This window comes from Bos grunniens, chromosome 13 (assembly GCF_055505025.1).
Source record: "Bos grunniens cultivar Pamir isolate PY7600 chromosome 13, Bosgru_T2T1.0, whole genome shotgun sequence".
Taxonomy (NCBI): domain Eukaryota; kingdom Metazoa; phylum Chordata; class Mammalia; order Artiodactyla; family Bovidae; genus Bos; species Bos grunniens.
This window is the reverse complement of record NC_141177.1, coordinates 23,550,062-23,568,467: the sequence shown is the minus strand read 5'-3', so window position 1 is coordinate 23,568,467 and position 18,406 is coordinate 23,550,062. Positions and strand designations below refer to the sequence as shown.

The 18,406-nt window shown below is 43.7% G+C and overlaps 1 protein-coding gene across 1 annotated transcript in view; it reads right to left on the bottom strand.

The window, feature by feature from the left end:
• Positions 1–5,516: 5,516 nt before the first annotated feature.
• PSMF1 (proteasome inhibitor subunit 1) overlaps positions 5,517–18,406 on the bottom strand; it is a 38,814-nt gene continuing 25,924 nt past the window's right edge. Inside the window, exons 5-7 of the mRNA XM_086332639.1 lie at positions 8,169–8,222; positions 6,810–6,968; positions 5,517–6,281 (exon numbers count right to left, since the gene is read on the bottom strand). Coding sequence (XP_086188765.1) covers positions 6,230–6,281; positions 6,810–6,968; positions 8,169–8,222 — 265 coding nt within the window. The 3' untranslated portion in view covers positions 5,517–6,229. The remainder of the gene's footprint in view (positions 6,282–6,809; positions 6,969–8,168; positions 8,223–18,406) is intronic.

The following is an 18,406-nucleotide window of genomic DNA, read 5'->3' as shown; positions in this document are numbered from 1 at the left end:
ATTTGGGGTCATATGACAGAGCCCTGCATGGAGCCTAAGGCCATGTCTAGGCCAATGAAGCCTCTCAAGAGGTTACCCTGACAGGCTTTGGGGCCTGTTCTTCCTCTGTGGGATAGGGATTGGGCTGGGTGCTTTCAGATGCTCCCAACCTGGGTGCTTGGGTGCTGTGGCTGTAGGTGGAAGTGCTCAGAGACATGAGATACACTTTGCAATAGGACTGACTTCGGAGTCTTGGGCCATCTTGGGAATTATGCAGCATTGTTCCTTTCTCGTTTCAGTCCTGACTTGTTTTCCGGCTTCAGGAATAGATTTTGCCCATGCTCCTCCTCTGGACAAGATGTGGGGTCTAGGTATAGCAGTTTTACTAAAAAGTGCACCAGTTTTAGAACCAGGCTGTCTCGGGTCCTCATCACAGCTCTGCCACCCCTGAAGGAACAAACCCAGCACCACTTCAACTAAGCTGCTACCAGTGTTTACCTTGGGAATAGCTAAGTGTATTACATGAGACTAGGAGGAGTTTGGCACACTGAGGGCATCAGATAGTTATTCTCGTCATTGAACAGCAGCCCAAGGTTTCCTTCCTCTTGTTCATGAAGTGAAAGTCATTCAGTCATGTCTGACTCTTTGCAACGCCATGGACTGTATAGCCCACCAGGCTCCTCTGTCCTTGGAATTTTCCAGGCCAGAATACTGGAGTGGGTAGCCGCTCCCATCTCCAGGGGATCTTCCCAACCCAGGAATCGAATCCAGGTCACTTGCATTGTAGGCAGATTCTTTACCATCTGAGCCACCAGGGAAGCCCTCTTGTCCACGAACCCCCAGTCTTATCTACCCATATGGCTTCAGTAATGATAGCTGGTACCCACAGAGCTCCTGCTATCTGTTTGTAAGACACATTATTTGGTTGGGTCCTGTAACAATCCTGAAGGTAGATATGATGCTCATTTTGCAGATAAAGTCACACACCAGCAAAGGGAGGGCTGGGAGTCATAACTACTCCTGCTTAATTCTAAGAACCCTGCTTGCCTTCTTGAGCAAATTACTGAAACTTTCCAAACCCTCTTTTTCTGGCCTGGAAAAAATGGGGATAGTATTTCCTTATATTAGATATGACATATGCTATTTTACAAGGGTACACCCGTATTTAAAAACATATGAAACAAACACATTTTGAGTGATAGGGGAGAAAGGAAGGGAGAGGTTACAGGGGATAACACAGAAAGCAGTTAAAACAAGGAGGTTCTTGTATTAGTCGTAGTATGTCATCAACCAAGACTGCCGATTCTTTTCACCTGCTATCCAGGTAAAGGGAGAAGATATAAGGTTTGTACACCAGAGAGTTTCAGACTTTAAAGTGCACACAAACCACTTGGACAACTTGATAAAGTGCAGGTCCTCATTTAATAGGCCTGGGTGGGGCCCGAGACTCCACATTTCTAACAAGTTTCTAGATGAATCTGCCGGTTTGAGTAGCAAGGATGTGTGTAGCCTTCCCTTCCCTTCTCAGGAATTCTCAAACTGGTCTGTCAGATAAATCACCTGAGGAACTTACAAAAAATGGACTTAAGGGCCCTTCCCTAGTGATCTGGATCCAGGTCTGGGTTGGGGCCCAAGATGTACTGTGTCCTTCAAGCAAGCATTTCAGGAGAGACTGGGAGGCTTGGGCAAGCTGGAGAAGCCTGGCTGTGGTGCTCATCTCTATCAAGGCCCATTCTATAAGGATGTTAATACACAGGAGACTGGCTTGTCAGACCTCTGTCCCAAACGTGCCTTCCTGGGACAGGCAGGAAAAGGGAAAAAGACCATTTCCCAGGCTCCTTTGCAGCTATGGTTTAAGAGTTGATGTAGGTTCCAACTATCAGATGCATGCAACCAAGCCTTGCACTTGGAACTGAGGTGAGAGGAAGTGGGGGAGGGGGTCAAGGTGGCAGCACAAGGGGCATTTACTTTCTGGCACAGATCCAGGCAGTTGCTGTGTGGCTCTGGAGTTTCCTGATCCCCAGATCAGACAATGATGATGTGATCTTGCTGCTGCCTGCATCCAAATCTTCTTGTTTCAAAAAGCTAAAGTAGTTTCTGTTTCCTACAGCCCACCCTGTCTCTCCTCTTTCAGAACCGTGTCACACAACACTCACCTTATGTGGCTAGTATGGAACCTGGCCATTCCCACGGTCATCCAACGTCCGAGGCTGGGCCTTCCACCTCGTACCTGCCACCTAGCCCTGCCACTAGTGGGCAAACCTCATGTTCAAACCCATGTCACTGCTCTCTGCACCCTAGTATCCTTGGTCACCTGGGTCTTGCCACTCCTCTACAGCCACCATCCTCACTGCCTGCCACTCCTACTTGTGACCTACCCTCTGGGTGAGGCTCAGGGCTCGGCACAGCTGGAGACTTGGGGTATCCCAAGGACAAACAGGGGCTGGGGGCTTGGATGCCTGCCTTTGAATCTCTCTTTTGGTGCAAAAAGTCAACAATGGGCCTTAAGAATATGTTTTATATCAGACAAAGCTGAGGATATTTATGTGAGGGATCTTTCATCTCCTTGGTGGTGGGACCTGTCTCATTGGAACTGCCCAAAGCAGACAAGAGCACAAGGTGACAGACAGGAACTGCTCCACAGACTCTAAGTTTTCTTCTATGAAGAGGCAAGGATCAGTAATAGAATGTCATTAATGAGCAGAAAAGGAAGCTATGAAGGAATTTGGATTTCAAAGAATGAGGTTGTTACAGGGCTTGCTACCCGATTTCTAACTTCATGGCAACAGGTACTAGCCATCCATCACAGGAATAAAAAATCTGTTTTGAACATAATACCTGCTTGGAGTCAGGGTCTTGAGACCAGTGACTTCACCATGGAGGCTGACAGCTCACGATGAGCACATAAATGCAATGCAATGAAAAACACAGCCAGCTCTAAGAATCAGGAAGGACACAAGGCAAGGAAGAAGAGTTGGGGATGAGGAGACTGCCAGAGATGGTACACGTAGTCTATGTCACTTCAAAAGACAAAGATTCAGAACTAGATGTTTATTTTACTTGTAAGCCACTGGGTCAATACAAATATTTCAAAACAAGCAAAAGTGGTTACCATGAATCTCACCAGACCTGGAAAAGTCATGGTAACTTCCCTATAGACAGGACCTTTCTCCTAAATCACATCCAGCCCTGAAACTTCCCCAAAATTCAAACTTTAACTCCTTTGCATCTCACCAGTCAGTAATCCCAAGGTGGCTATTACCAAAGCCACAGTCTGCGATCTCTGTCTTGTTTGACCTCGGTCAGAATTCCGTTTTTGTTTTTTTAAAATAGAGGACAAAACCACAAGGAGCTACCACTTCACACCCACTAGGATATCTATACACAAGACTAACAGGTGAGGAGATGGGCGGAACCAGGCCCCTCATACTCTGCTAATGGGAATGTCAATGGCACAGTCACTTTGGGAAACAGTTTGGCAGTTCCTCAAAAATTAAACACAGAGTTACCATATGATCCCACAATTCCACTCCAAGAGAACGGAAAACATATGACCAAACAAAAACTTGTACATAAATGTTCATAGCAGCCTTATTTTAGTTGGAACAACCTGTCCATCAACTAATAAATGGATAGAGAAAATGTGGAATATTATTCAGCCATTAAAAGAAATGAATTACTGATACACGCTACAGCATGGATGGACCCTGCAAACGTTAACTGAAAGGAACCAAACATGAAAGACCGCATATTGTGTTATTCCACGTGTAAGAACTGTCCAGAATAGGCATATCTTTAGAGACAGAAAACAGACGAGTGGTCACTTGGGGCTGGGAGAAGGGAATGGAGAGTGACTGTTAATGGGTATGAGGTTTCTTTTTTGGATGATGAAATGTGCAGAACTCAGATATGGTGATGGGTGCACAACACTGTGAATGTACTAAAAACACTGAATTGTACACTTTAAAAAACATGAACTTTATGCGTATGTGAACTGTTCAATAAAGCTGTTATTTTTAAAAAGGAAGAACAGGCTATTAAGTGCTGGTATTTATTGTTAAGGCTCTAACACTTCTAGGTTCCACAAAACGTACCTGAATCACTCCCGCTGGCTGCTCGGTGATTACTCATGGCTGGAAGGAGGAAGTGGCTGAGATACACAACATGTACTGACAGGCTGACTTGGAAGTTCCTGAAGGTCACATTCACCTCCCCACACATAACTTAAGGCACAGTCTGCGCTCCTCAGTCCTTGATGCAAGGAGACCCACTCAAAAAACGACTGATTCTGCAGATGAATCACTGAAGTTTCTGTTTTCAGAAAACAGTATTATGCTTATGACTATCCTTTCCACTTTCACTATTAGAAAATCTAAGTGGTGAATTTATTGTTTCAATCTTGTCCTTCCCCTGAATCAGGGTCCTAAAAGTTATTTACTTCCCCTGCTTGTCTGATGTTCCTTTAAATGCTTCTTTTTATAATAAAGGATGCTTTTATGAGCAAATTGCCTCAAGTTCTTTGTAGAAGGTATGATCTAGCTTCCAAACAAAACATCTCACCCATTTGCTGGCTCTTGGGGAAGATGGCCATTGATGACTGCATTTGCAGTTCCGCCTGACCTCTGGGTCTTTTTCCAGAGCAGAGCTGTTCTAAAAGCTTTACACTGGTCCTTCACTAAATCAGTGCTTGAAATGCGGCCTGCCAGAAACGCCCAGGAAGCCCTAGCCTCCCCACCTATACCCAGGTGGCATCTTGGATTGACCCTGGGCATATATGCCTTGTCTAGTTTACTTGTAACCCACTCTTGGGCACAGCAGACAGGCACTTCCAGGCTATATAGCACATTAGCAGATGCCTTAGGAAGGCTCTGGTAGCCCTCTGCCCACAGACAAATACTATCTCCTAATTTAGAGAAAGGAGTCCAAGGAGCTGAAAAAGGCACCACCCATGGCTGAAATGCTAGCGGTGGAGTGAAAGTGACTAGTGCCTTCATCTCTTGCCTCGGAGTCTGGTGCTCTAGGGTGTTTTCTCTACTCCAGCACAGGGGTTCATCACTGAACACGTCTGTCAGGCCTTGGGCTGAAAAGGATCTGGAGAACACCAAAGGTCAGGTGGGCCTGGATACAGGGCACAGACTTCCAGAGGCTGGGGCTCCCTGGGCGTGGAATGCCTTCCTGGGTTGTTTCCTGTATCACCAACTCCTCCATTCACCCTTGTCACACACTGGCTTCTAGAGGCCAGGCTCCCTGCTTGTCCCTATGTCCAGCACTGTGCTGCTATGCTCATGTCGGGGCCTCACGGTGGGTAGAGGCACAGAGTTGCAGACTCTGTAGGTAATCACCACACAAAGCCTTGTACCTTCATTCTTTACCTTTTGCCCCAGTTACTAGGGATCATCATGCATAGAAGCCGACACCAGGATGTTTTAGAGAAAGAAAGGCACCTCGGATTTTGCAGGTGGGCACAGTGGCCCTGGAAGGGGAAGGGACTTGCATAGGGTCACTCAGTTAAGTTAGTGGCAAAAAAGAGATTAGCCTTCAGGTCTGCTCTGTTTATTCCTCTGTTTGAAGGCGGCCATTGCCCAGGCACAGACAGACCCAGAGGACAGGCTCAGACAAGCAGAACTGGAACGTCTTGCCCTTTGCAGGGAGATGCAGTCGTTCTGCAATGCGCCTGGCCTTGTGGAAGTCATCCCTGTGGCCTATGGGGGTTCCAGTCACTCATTTTCATCCACGCAGCCAGACCATCTTAGTGGTATCAGGAGTGAGAGCAATTCATGAAAGGAAGATGCCTAAGAGAGTCCTTTAGCCCCTCAAAGATCCAAACTCTCAAGTCTCATACATGGAAGGAGCTGTGCAGTAAAGAAGAGTGGGAGACCGGCAACATGATTTTTGTATTGACATTTGGTTCTTAATAATAACATCCAAAATGGGTTCTGTTCTTATAGCGATGCAGCTGGAACTGCATTGGGTCAAGGGCATATGTTGCCGGAGTCTCCCCTGGGAAGTGGAGAGGAGCTGGTGGTGAGACACACACTGATTTCTCTTTGGGACCTATATGCAGCCAGGTGGAGAACTGCAGCAGGTGCCCTGGCTCTGGTAGGGGGTGGGGAGGCAATCCCAGCCGGCCTGCAAACACATGGACAGAGTCCTTTGCCCCCAGCCTGCAAGAAAACGGGTGCTGAAGGGGCCCGCGGTGGCAGCTCCAGGACAGTGGAGGGAAGGCTGGGACGTTACATTCTTGAGGCCTTCACAGGTACATGTCATCGTAGCCCGGCGGGGGCAGATGGTCTGGGTTAGGTCTGGAATGGAAAGAGGGGCTGGTGAGTTGGGGTGATGAAGAGTCAGGGGCACACAGGTAGACAGGGTCCTGAATGGAGGGAGCCTGCCTCCAGAATGATGTGGTGGTTTGTGGAGTTAAAGACCATGTGCCCTAGAGTTGGTCTGAATTCTGATTTTCCCACGTTGGACAAGTTCCTTCATCACTCAGGGCCTTGATTTCTGTCTCTGTGAAATATCTATCCACAAGTGCTGACCTAAGAATCCACTGAGTTCCTGGCACATACAAGAAGTCCAGTAAATGTGAGTAGCAACCCCTCCTCTGAGTCCTCCTGGAGGGAAGCTGGGGAAGGGAGCCACTGAGGAATGGGAAGCCCATGGAAGGCTTCAGGGAGCACCAGGCGGGGGCCTGGAGGAGGCTCCACTCTCTTGGCAGCAAGGCCCGGGACTACTGGCAATTCTGCGCTTGGTGTCAGATGCCTTTATCCCTGCAATGCTGAGCTGAGCCGCTATCGGGTCCTCCCTCTCAGCATCCCCGAGTGAATACCTACCCAGATGGGCTGGTCCCAATGGGTCCAAAGGGGTCAAAGCGTGCTCCTGGGGGCACAGCGCCTGGAGGAAGCCGGTTTGGGAGTCCTGATGACGGGTCAATAAGTGCTCTTGGGAAGCCGGATCTCAGGGGATCCACAATCATGCCACCTCTCCGACACCTGAGACAAGAAGGAATAATGGGTAAGCAGGTGTGGCAAGCAGATGTTGGAGAAGAAGGTGATGAGAGTGTAGGTAAAAGTGAATTGGCCACCAACTCTGGATGGCTCAAGCAGACATGCGTGGATGGTTGCCTGAGTGCCAGCAGGAAGTGGGCAAGAGCAAGAACATAAAAAAGCACACCTTTTCTGGCCATCATGGCCTGCACTTTCAGCTCTACAAGCTCCAGGACCCCACAACACTGAGATCCCTGCCATGTCCCGCAGCCAAGGAGGGGGGCACGATTTGATCAAGAACATGTGCCAGAACTTGTCAAGGTGAATGCAGAACCAAAACAAGGCTCTTCCAGGCACAGCTTTAGGTCTAAGGGCTAATGAATTGAGACAATTTATAATACTAGCTTTTATTTGTTTTTTTTTTTGTGTGTGTGGTTTCCTTGAAGGGTCTCTGGGCATTCTATGACTTGATTGTCCAAGTCTGACTCTTGATAGTACCCATTCCTCATGGAGTTCTAAGGATCTGACCTAATGGCTCAAATGAGGATGAATAAGAAGGTGATGTTACCCCAAACTTTGAGGTCAAAGTTTGTTCAAGCTTAACTTCAGCTCAAGCAAAAGTATTAAGTTAAAAACTTAAGTTAAGCTTAATTGTTCAAGCTTAACTTCAGACTTACTTTCCCCACTGTCTAAAAATGAAACACTCAAGTTGGGGACATGCTTTGCAGCAGAGCTTAAAATCTAGAAGCACTGAGCCTTTGCATAGCTGAGGCTCTAACTCTGTTGGGGACTTCACAAGAACTACCCTAGAGTCTAAAAGGGATGAGTGACCCTCCCTTATCAAGTAAGGTCATGACCTCTGAAGAGCCCTCAACTGACCTCAGGTCTGTAACCCACTTGTGTGTCTTCAGTCTTCACCTGATAGACCCCCGGGGGTATCGTTCCACCAGGGCAAGTGGGGCCAGAAAACAACAGTGGAACTGCCCTCTGGGCTTGCTCAGTTGCTCCCCAACATTCAGGGCCCTCTTGCACTGCTCCAGGCATGGCAGAGCAGAACAGTGGCAGTGCTTCCTCAGCCACTCGGCAACAAATGCCTCCTTCACCCCAAAGGAAGACTGACGAAAAGTTCTAAAATTAGAAGATGAGCTGGGGCTGAAAGGCCACGAGACCAAGTCATGTTGCTGCCAGCTCCCCAGCAGTACTCACCCAAAGGGGTCTAGGTCCTCTCCCCCGACAGCAAACGGGCCCAGGGGATCACACCTGAAACAAACAAGGGACAATTACTCAAAGTCCCAGAGCAGCTTGGCGCCTGGGCTCCCAGAGGTCCAAAGCTGACGCCTGTGGAGACACACACGTACTCCCAGGCATGGAGGTGGGGGAGTCCCTGCCTAAGACCAGAACACAAGGGGTACTTCAACATGGTCCTTGGCACAGACTAACACTGAAAACACTACACAGCACAGTAACATGAAAAGAGCTGGACACAAGGCTAGAAACATGGAGGATTCCTAATAATGTAGAAAGATAAAAATATAAACAGTGGGAACACACATTTTATTGTATTCAAACCTTTCTCAGGTTCCTAAAGTCTGTACAAAGAATTAAGAACATTTAGACCAGAAAAATACTATTCTAAAATCCCAAACCAAAAGCTCAAATTTAAAAGCTTCCAAGGGTGGAGTGAGATGGGTGCTCATATATAGCTAGAACTCTGTTTCTCAACCTTTTTCTCATTATGGCCTCTGCATGAAATGATAAAAGCAGATACTGTATATCAGTTTATGCACTGGAAACCACTGGACAGCCACAAAATTTCTAAGGTTTTTTTCCACCCCCCAGGAAGAACCAATTTTTGCCCACACTGAGACTGCAGGAGCCAGAAGCATAAATCAGTGCATGCTTTGTGGAAACTAAGTTTATACTCATACATACACACACACACACAATGTAACTGACTCTCAAAAGCCTTTTGTATCTTTACATTTCATGGTCTGATAATTTTATGCCTAGGTATCCATCATAAGGGCTTCCATGTGGCTCAATGGTCAAGAATCTGCTGCCAGTGTATGAGGATGGGGAAGATCCCCTGGAGAAGGAAATGGCAACCCACTCCAGTATTCTTGTCTGGGAAATCCAAGGACAGAGGAGCCTGGTGGGCTACAGGCCATGGAGTCACGAAAGAGTCACACATGACTTAGTGACTAAATAACAACAAATCCTCTTACAGAAATTCAAATATCATCATAAAGACTTTAACCAAGGGAAGTGGATTGGTCACAAATGGGGACCAGTTAGGTAGATCATGCAGCCATGGAAACAAATGTTCTGAGAATGTTTAAAAATGATGTGGAAAAATGTTTATGTTCTAGTGTTAATGGTAGAGAAAAGGGGATTATCAATAGCCTAGGAAAAATGTGTGTGTGTATAAATAAAACTAGAAAGAAGTATAACTGAAAATAAAAACAGTGACAGTTATACCTGGGTGACATTTCCTCTTTATACTTCCCTACTTTTTCTATAAAGGATCTGGCTATGGATATAATGAAACAAAAAAGATCTGGTATTTGAAAAAGTGTGCTTTGGAATCTACCTGGAGCCCTGGCAAGCAATACAAACCTGACAGTTCTGGGGCATGGCAGACCTCAGAAAAGCTTTGTAAATAGCAGTTAATCGAAGCTTCTAGTAAGAAGCCATTAATTAAAGAGCTGGGAAAAAATCCAAAAGTAGGTGCTTCTCCAGTCAGTTCTACCAATGAGCTGGAAAAGACATTGTGATTAGGTGGACATGGTTTCCAAGGGAAGCAATTTTTCCTGATCGAGGTTATTGTTTCCAAGCCATGGTTCATGGAGCTGGCAGTCAAACTTTCTGGTGGCCTCCCAATAACCTGCCTCACTGGACAGACCAGGTGGTGCAGAGGGCAGGAAGCATTTTATCTATCTCCACAAACTGCCCCCTTACAGAGCAGCAAACAGAACCAACTATAACAATGACTTGGAGAAATGAGCCTTGATGCCTCCTGAAACATGGAGCCATCTCTATTTATCTCTCCGAGATCACAGAATGTGAGGAGAGAAGAAATAAAGAACAATAGAGGAAAGAAAGGCAGTTGCCAGGCCCACCCCAACAATTTGGGTACTTCAAATGGTCATGGCATATCCCTTAGGTTCATACTCAACATAGTCTAACTGCAACACACGCACCCTTCTGTGAGCTCCTCATATACACACCCAGAACCTATTATAAAATAGATTCAGTCCTTAATGTGCTGAATGAGGGTCTCAGGATTTTTTTTTTTTTAAAGGTAATTTTTGTACAGTGTCTAGAATCAAGTCCCTAAAACTTCATCAGGTAATCAACTGAAGGAGAGTGTGAGCATGCTAAGTCACCTCAGTCACATTCGACTCTTTGCAACCTATGGGCTATAGCCTGCCAGGCTCCTCTGTCCATGGGATTCTCCAGGCAGGAATACTGGAGTGGGCTGCATGCCCTCTTCTACAGAATCTTCCTGACTCAGGTCTAAACCCACATCTCTTACGTCTTTTGCACTGGCAGGCAGGTTCTTAAAGCTGAGCCACCTGGGAAGCCCCTGAAGGAGAATGCTGGTACATTAAATGCTATAGGCACATCTGTCTGGCTGGGCCCACTGGACTGTCTAATGGGATTTGGGGGTGATCCTGACCACACATAATTTCCTCATTCTCTCCTTTGCTCTTAGATAAAAACAACTTGGCTCTCTTTGGCACACAAATCCTGCTGATGCCATTCTTCTGGCTGAGGTGGTCTGGTGAACAGAAAAAACCTCGGGATCCTAGGTGGGGGGCTGCCTGGCTGGTTGGCAGGCATCTGTCACAAAATCTTTGAACCTCAGTCTTTAAAAATGTAAAATCTAAACAGTAACAGTCACAGGGTCTGCTGTGATGGTGAAACGTCGTATTGGACGTGAACAGATTTGTTGACAGGAAAAGCCTGGAAGAATGGAATAACAGCAGCTGCTGATATTTACTGACAGCTTGCTTTGTGTCAGGCACCATGCTAAATTTAGTTTTTAAGATTTAATTTTGTGAATAGGTAATGCCTTCACCAGTTTCAAAATTCAAGACAATACACAGATTGAATTCAAAATTCAAAGGCTACATAGATCCATAATCTTGTGCTGAATGTGTTTTAGAATTCAGAATTTTTCATATTTTAGAAATAGGAGTGTACCAAACATATTACTATGTAGCACCCTGTAAACAAAACCCTAAAATTTCTGCAAAATGAATGAGAATTCACATAAAATGAATATGTAAGGAACTTCATGCCACTTCAGGTCACGTTTTGCTACCAAAAAAGGTTTGGTGTCAATCTTATGAAAAAAACAAAACACACTTTTTTTCAGTGCTCTTTTGATTTCAGAGCTGTAGATAAAAGACTCTGGACCTGTACAAGTAAAAAAAAAAAAAAAATCTCCCTCTTAGCCCTGTCCTCTAGCCTACCAGGTCTTCCCATAGACAACTACTAACATCAGCTTCTTGTATGTCCTTCCAAAGATACTTTGCATATATGAGCAAATATGCATCTCCTCTACTTTTTAAACAGATGGATGTGCAGAGTTCTTTATATCATTACGTTATTTCATCTTTGTAACAGCCCTCTGAGGCCATATACTTATTTTACAAATGAGGAAACTGAGGCTCAAAGAAGCAAGTGTTCTTACACAAGCCACATAGGTATAAGCAGCCAAGAATGAATTTACACCAGGTTTGCCCAACTTCAAAAGCCATGTTGTTCCTTTAATTGGTATGTTGAGACCATTTACATTTAATGTGATATGTTTAGATTTAGGTCTGCCATTTTACTATTGCTTTTCCAATTGTTCTCTTTTTTTCTTCTGTTTTCTCTCTTCATAATTCAACAGAAGGGGTAAAGAGTGGAAACAGTGACAGATTTTATTTTCTTGGGCTCCAAAATCACTGTGGATGGTGACTGCAGTCATGAAATTAAAAGACACTTGCTCCTGGGAAGGAAAGTGTATTTTTAGACAGTGTATTAAAAAGCAGAGACAATACCTTACTTACAAAGATTCATAGAGTTAAAATTATGGTTTTTCCATTAGTCATGAACAGATGTGAGAGTTGGACCATAAAGGCTAAGCACCAAAGAATTTATGCTTGTGAATTGTGGTGTCGGAGAAGACTCTTAAGAATCCCTCGGACTGCAAGGAGATCAAAACAGTCAATCCTAAAGGAAATCAACCCTGAATATTCACTGGAAAGACGGATACTCAAGTTGAAGCTCCAATACTTTGGCTATCTGATGGGAAGAGCCGACTCTTTGGAAGAAACTCTGATGCTGGCAAAGATTGAAGACGGGGATGACAGAGGATGAAATGGTTGGATGGCATCACTGACTCAATGCACAAGAGTTTGAGCAAACCCCAGGAAATAGTCGAGGACACAGGAGCCTGGTGTGGTACAGTCCACGGGGTTGCAAAGAGTTGGACGCAACTTAGTGACTGAACAACAACAACAAATAAACATATTCTAATTCTCTTGAACTAGAGAACAGCCTATTATAGTTATCTAAATATTTACCATTTTTATTGCTCTTCCTTTATTCTTGATGTTCCAAGTTTCTATTTGATTTCTCTTCCCTTCTGTCTGAAGAACTTTCATTAGCAATTTCTTCTGAGAAAATCTGTTGACTATGAATTCTCTTAGTATTCTTTATACTAAGAATATCTTAAAATCCTTCAGAAGTAAGATGATGTATTTGTTGGATATAGAATTCTGGTTCTGACAATTCTTTTTTTCTCCATATTTTAAGAATAATGATCAACTTACTTCTGGTTTTCTGATGAGAAATCCACAATCATTCAAATTCTTATTCCACTATAAGCAACACATGTTTCTCTCTAGTTGCTTTCATGACTTTTTTTCATTTTTAGCAATGTGATTATGTATGAGCATGGACTTCTTTGGGTTTATCCTGTTTGAGATTTGCTGAGCTTTTAAAATCTGTAAGTTTCTGTCTTTTGCCAAATCTGGAAAGTTTTTAGCCATTATTTTCTTCAACTAATTTTTCTGTCCTACACTCTTTCTCTTCTCCTTTTAAGACTCTCATGGTCCCAGTGTTAGATCTTTTATAATTGTCCCAGGTTCCTGGGACAAAAATATTTTTTCTCTCTGTTGTTCAGATAGAATAATTTCTATTGATCTATTTCAAGTACTTAATATTTCCTCTGTTTTCTCTATTCTGCTATGGATTCATCCAGTGAAGTTATTTTGATTATTGTATTTTTCATTTCTAAAATTCCCATTTGGTTATTCTTTGTATCTTGTTTCTGAGCTGAGATCTTTTATCATTCCATTTGTTTCAAGACTATTTGCCCTTACTTCTCTGAGCATTTTTCTAACAGCTGCTTTATCTGTCAGCTAATTATTCCAACATTTGTGTCATCTTGGAATACTTGATTCTTTGCAGTCCCAAAAATTTTTAATATTTTGTTATGAGGTTTCAGGAGAATCCTGATATTGTTGTCTTAGCAGACAACCAACCCAGCTGGGTTTGCGATTCAAGCTCAGGTTTCAATGTCAGTTCTGTTTGCAAAGCCTTTGTAGCGCTATCTAGTTCTGTACCACATATGTGCTATCCAGTGGTCAGTCTGAGACCTGGCAGTGGGCGATACTACAGTTCTGTTCCCAAAGTTTTTGGTGTGCTATTTAGAATCACATCCACTTATGTACATTGTGCAGATAAGGCCTGGAGTCCACAAACTTTACAGAGTTGCTTTCTGCACTCCTTTCTATGATCTATCACCTTGGTGGAGAAGGAAATGGCAACCCACTCCAATATTCTTGCTTGGAGAATTCCATGGACAGAGGAGTCCATGGGGTCACAAAGAGTCGGACACGAATGAGCAACTAACGTATCTCCTTGGTACCTTCTGGGTCCTTGGGCTTTTCCTTTGGTCCTCTGGCCAGAAAGCTGGGGCACTGCTTACCTTGCTCTGCCATGTACCTCCCCTGACAGTGCCTACGTCCACATGCTGTATCAAGTGGAGGGAGAACAATAAAAGCAGCAGTGGTTCACTTCATACTCTTGAAACAAGTCTTCTTGGAAAGGAAGAGTCTTTTCCCTCAGTTTTAAGTGTTTTTGGACTGTCGCATGTTGGGAATTTTCGGAGAAAAGGAAGAAAATACATAGGAGATTTTCTTCCCACCCTCTCTAAGCACTAGACCCCATCCTCAGTACTTTAGCCAGAATGGAGGACTCTCCTGGAGTGCTCTCTTTCCATACCAAGATCTAATTCTTCGTTTTGGGCTTCCTTGAGTTCATACCAGAGGCCAGTTTATTGATATTTCAGCCTTTGGTCTTCTCTCCCAATGTACCTGCTATTTTTCAGCATCCTCAAATAACTGCTCCATGCATTCTGTATAGCTGCAATCAATGGGAAAGTCAGGATGGAGTGTGCTTACTCCAGAATCAAAAGTTTCCAAACCCAGGCTTTCAACTGGTACACAATACCAATATGTCTGCTTTAAACACAGCTGCTGGTCTGCACTCATTGGTGACCACCAGGTGTGAACACAAAGCTCTCCATCTGCACATCACACTTCTTTGGGAGTGCCGGCTGTGTTTTCACAGTACTTCCGGCAGTAGTTACCTGAAGATTTCTCGACCCTGACCCCTGATTCAGTTTTAATGGCATTGTTTGAACCACCTAGGCCAGTTCTGTTCAAGTTGTTATGTGCACATGAATCGGGGGGTGAATCTTGCTAAAATGTAGGTTTTAATTCAGAAGATCAGGAATGGGATCTGAGATGCTTCATTTTGTAAAAGCTCCCATGTGATCTGACATTGCTGGTCTGGGGACCTCAAATGGCTAGGCTGCTTCCCAGTGAGGATACAAGTTCAGCTGGGGAATTATGGTGATCTAGGTTTAAGTACTTTGTCCTGCCAAATGTGGAAACTCAGGACTGGGAGATGCTGATAACTGTAGACAAGAATGTGTGTACAAGTAGAGCACCAGCTATGTGTTCTGAGCAAGCAGAGCACAACACTTTTCCCTTTCCTAATTCCAAGGATATCCTATGAGTTCAAAGGTGAATGGGAGATTGAGAATGATTGGAAAATACTGCATTTAGGCTATGTGAACAAAGATTTTTAAAAGAAAAAATATGCATATTTCATACTAAAAAATTGTAAGGAAAATGTTACCCATCATCCGACTCTAACACAATGATTATTTTTGCCCTTTCTAGTCTTTTTATGAGCATATTTTTATATGTTTATGTGAAAATTATAAGTACAATTAGATCTGTACTAATTTCCTCCATTTGTGTCCTATATTTCTCATGCTATTTGTCCTTGCTACTAAAATTTTTAATGACCAAATAATATTCACTGAAGTGAAGAAAATCTTTAAAATTCTTCTAATGTAGGTATTGGTATTGCTTCTGGTGTGTGTAATTATAAATAATGCTGTAATTAGTAACTTTCATGTTCATGTTTTTCTCCCATGTTAGAAAAAAGTTAACTGTTATCCTTCGCCCATCCAACCAGTGTATGATAGGAACAGACAATCCATATCTCTGGACAAGAGACAGAAAGCAGTTGTACTCAGGAGCTACCACTATACCTAATTTAGATGATTTAGAAGGTGAGATCTGGGTCCTTTAAGTAGAAGAGATTTAGACAATATTTTCAGGCTGAGCTGACACAGTAATGGCACAAGAGTCCTCAGAACTCTAGGGAAGGGGAAATGTATTTTGCATTTGGTAAAAATGGCCCCTTCTCTATCTTCCATAACTTCTTAATCCCCAGAATCTGTGCGTGTGATAAGAAATCACTCCTACATTTATGTTTTATGGCACAGAGGACCTCAGAAATGGGGGATTATCTGGGTGGGCTAATCTAATCATATGGACCTTTAAAAGCAGAGAACTTTCTCTGGCTGGTGGCAGAAGAAAAGGTGGAAGGAAAGCCTTGAAGCATGAGAAGAACCTGACACACTGCTGTTGGCTTTAAATATGGAGGCAGCCATATGAGGAGAAATGCAAGAAGTTTAAGGAGATGAGAGAGAGGTCTCCAGTCAACAGCCAACAAAGAATGGGGTAATAACAAAAACTGAATTTGGGTTCAGTTAAGCTTACAAATGTGATAACGATGATGCCTTTCTAAATAATTTAAAAGAAAAAGGAGACTAACTCCAGCAATGAAAAGGACAGGCAAATGACATCAAAATAGAGGAAGAATGCTAATTAATACCAGTGTTTAGGAAGGCAACTGGGCAATGTGTATCAAAATCTTTAAAAAGAGGCTTAGTCCTTCAGCTCAGTTGAGTTGACTCAGTTGTGTCTGACCCTTTACAACTCCAAGGACTGCAGCATACCAGGCTTCCCTGGCCGTCACCATCTCCTGGAGTTTGCTCAAACTCATGTCCATTTAATTGGTGATGCCATCCAACCATCTCATCCTCTGTCATCCCCTTCTCTTCCTGCCTTCAACCTTTCCCAGCATCAGGGTCTCTTCAAATGAGTCAGCTCTTTCCATCAGGTGGCCAAAGTATTGGAGTTTCAGCTTCATCATCAGTCCTTCCAAAGAACACTCAGGACTGATCTCCTTTAAGATGGACTGGTTGGATCTCCTTACAGTCCAAGGGACTCTCAAGAGTCTTCTCCAACACCACAGTTCAAAAGCATCAATTCTTCAGTGCTCAGCTTTCTTTATAGTCCAACTCTCACATCCATATGTGACTATTGGAAAAACCATAGCTTTGACTAGACGGACCTTTGTTGGCCAAGTGATGTCTCTGCTTTTTAATATGCTGTCTAGGTTGGTCACAGTTTTTCTTCCAAGGAGCAAGTGTCTTTTAATTTCATAGCTGCAGTCACCATTAGCAGTGATTTTTGGAGCTCCAAAAAATAAAGTCTCTCACTGTTTCCATTGTTTCCCCATCTATTTGCCATGAAGTGATGGGATTGCATGCCATGATCTTCGTTTTTTTGAATGTTGAGTTTTAAGCCAACTTTTTCACTCTCCTCTTTCACTTTCATCAAGAGGCTCTTTAGTTCTTCTTTGCTTTCTGCCATAAGGGTGGTGTCATCTGCATATCTGAGGTTATTGGTATTTCTCCCAGCAATCTTGATTCCAGCCTGTGCTTCATCCAGCCCAGCATTTCACATGATGTACTCTGCATATAAGTTAAATAAGCAGGGTGACAATATACAGCCTTGATGTACTCCTTTTCCTATTTGGAACCAGTCTGCTGGTCCATGTCCAGTTTTAACTGTTGCTTCTCGACCTGCATACAGACTTCTCAGGAGGCAGGTCAGGTGGTCCGGTATTCCCATCTCTAAGAATTTTCCACAGTTTGTTGTGATCCACACAATCAAAGGCTTTGGCATAGTCAATAAAGCAGAAGTAGCTGTTTTTCTGGAATTCTGTTGCTTTTTTGATGATCCAACGGATGTTGGCAATTTGATCTCCAGTTCCTCTGGTTTTTCTAAATCCATCTTGAACCTCTGGAAGTTCAAGGTTCATGCACTGTTGAAGCCTAGCTTGGAGAATTTTGAGCATTACTTGGCTAGCATGTAAGATGAGTGCAATTGTGTGGTAGGTTGAACATTCTTTGACATTGCCTTTGGGATGAAAACTGACTTTTCTAGTCCTGTGGCCACTGCTGAGTTTTCCAAATTTGCTGGCATATTGAGTGCAGCACTTTCACAGCATCATCTTTCAGGATTTGAAATAGCTCAACTGGAATTCCATCACCTACACTAGCTTTGTTCATAGTGATGTTTCCTAAGGCCCACTTAACTTCACATTCCAGGATGTCTGGCTCTAGGTGAATGATCACACCATTGTGGTTATCTTGGTCATGAAGATCTTTTTTGTATAGTTCTTCTGTGTATTCTGAGACTTCCCTGGTGGCTCAGATGGTAAAGCATCTGCCTACAATGCAGGAGACCCGGGTTCGACCCCTGGGTTGGGAAGATCCCTTGGAGAAGGGAATGGCAGCCCACTCCAGTACTCTTGCCTGGAAAATCCCATGGATGGAGGAGCTGGGAGGCTACAGTCCATGGGGTTGCAAAGAGTTGGAAATGAATGAGTGACTTCACTATCACTTTCTGTGTATTCTTGCCACCTCTTCTTAATATCTTCTGCTTCTGTTAGATCCATACCATTTCTATCCTTTATTGTGCCCATCTTTGCATGAAATGTTCCCTTGGTATCTCTAATTTTCTTGAAGAGATCTCTAGTCTTTCCCATTCTATTGTTTTCCTCTATTTCTTTGCATTGATCACTGAGGAAGGTCTTCTTATCTCTCCTTGCTATTCTTTGGAACTGTGCATTCAGATGGGTATATTTTTCTCCTTTGTCTTTAGCTTCTCTTCTTTTCTCAGCTATTTGCAAGGCCTTCTCAAATAACCATTTTGCCTTTCTGCATTTCTTTTTCT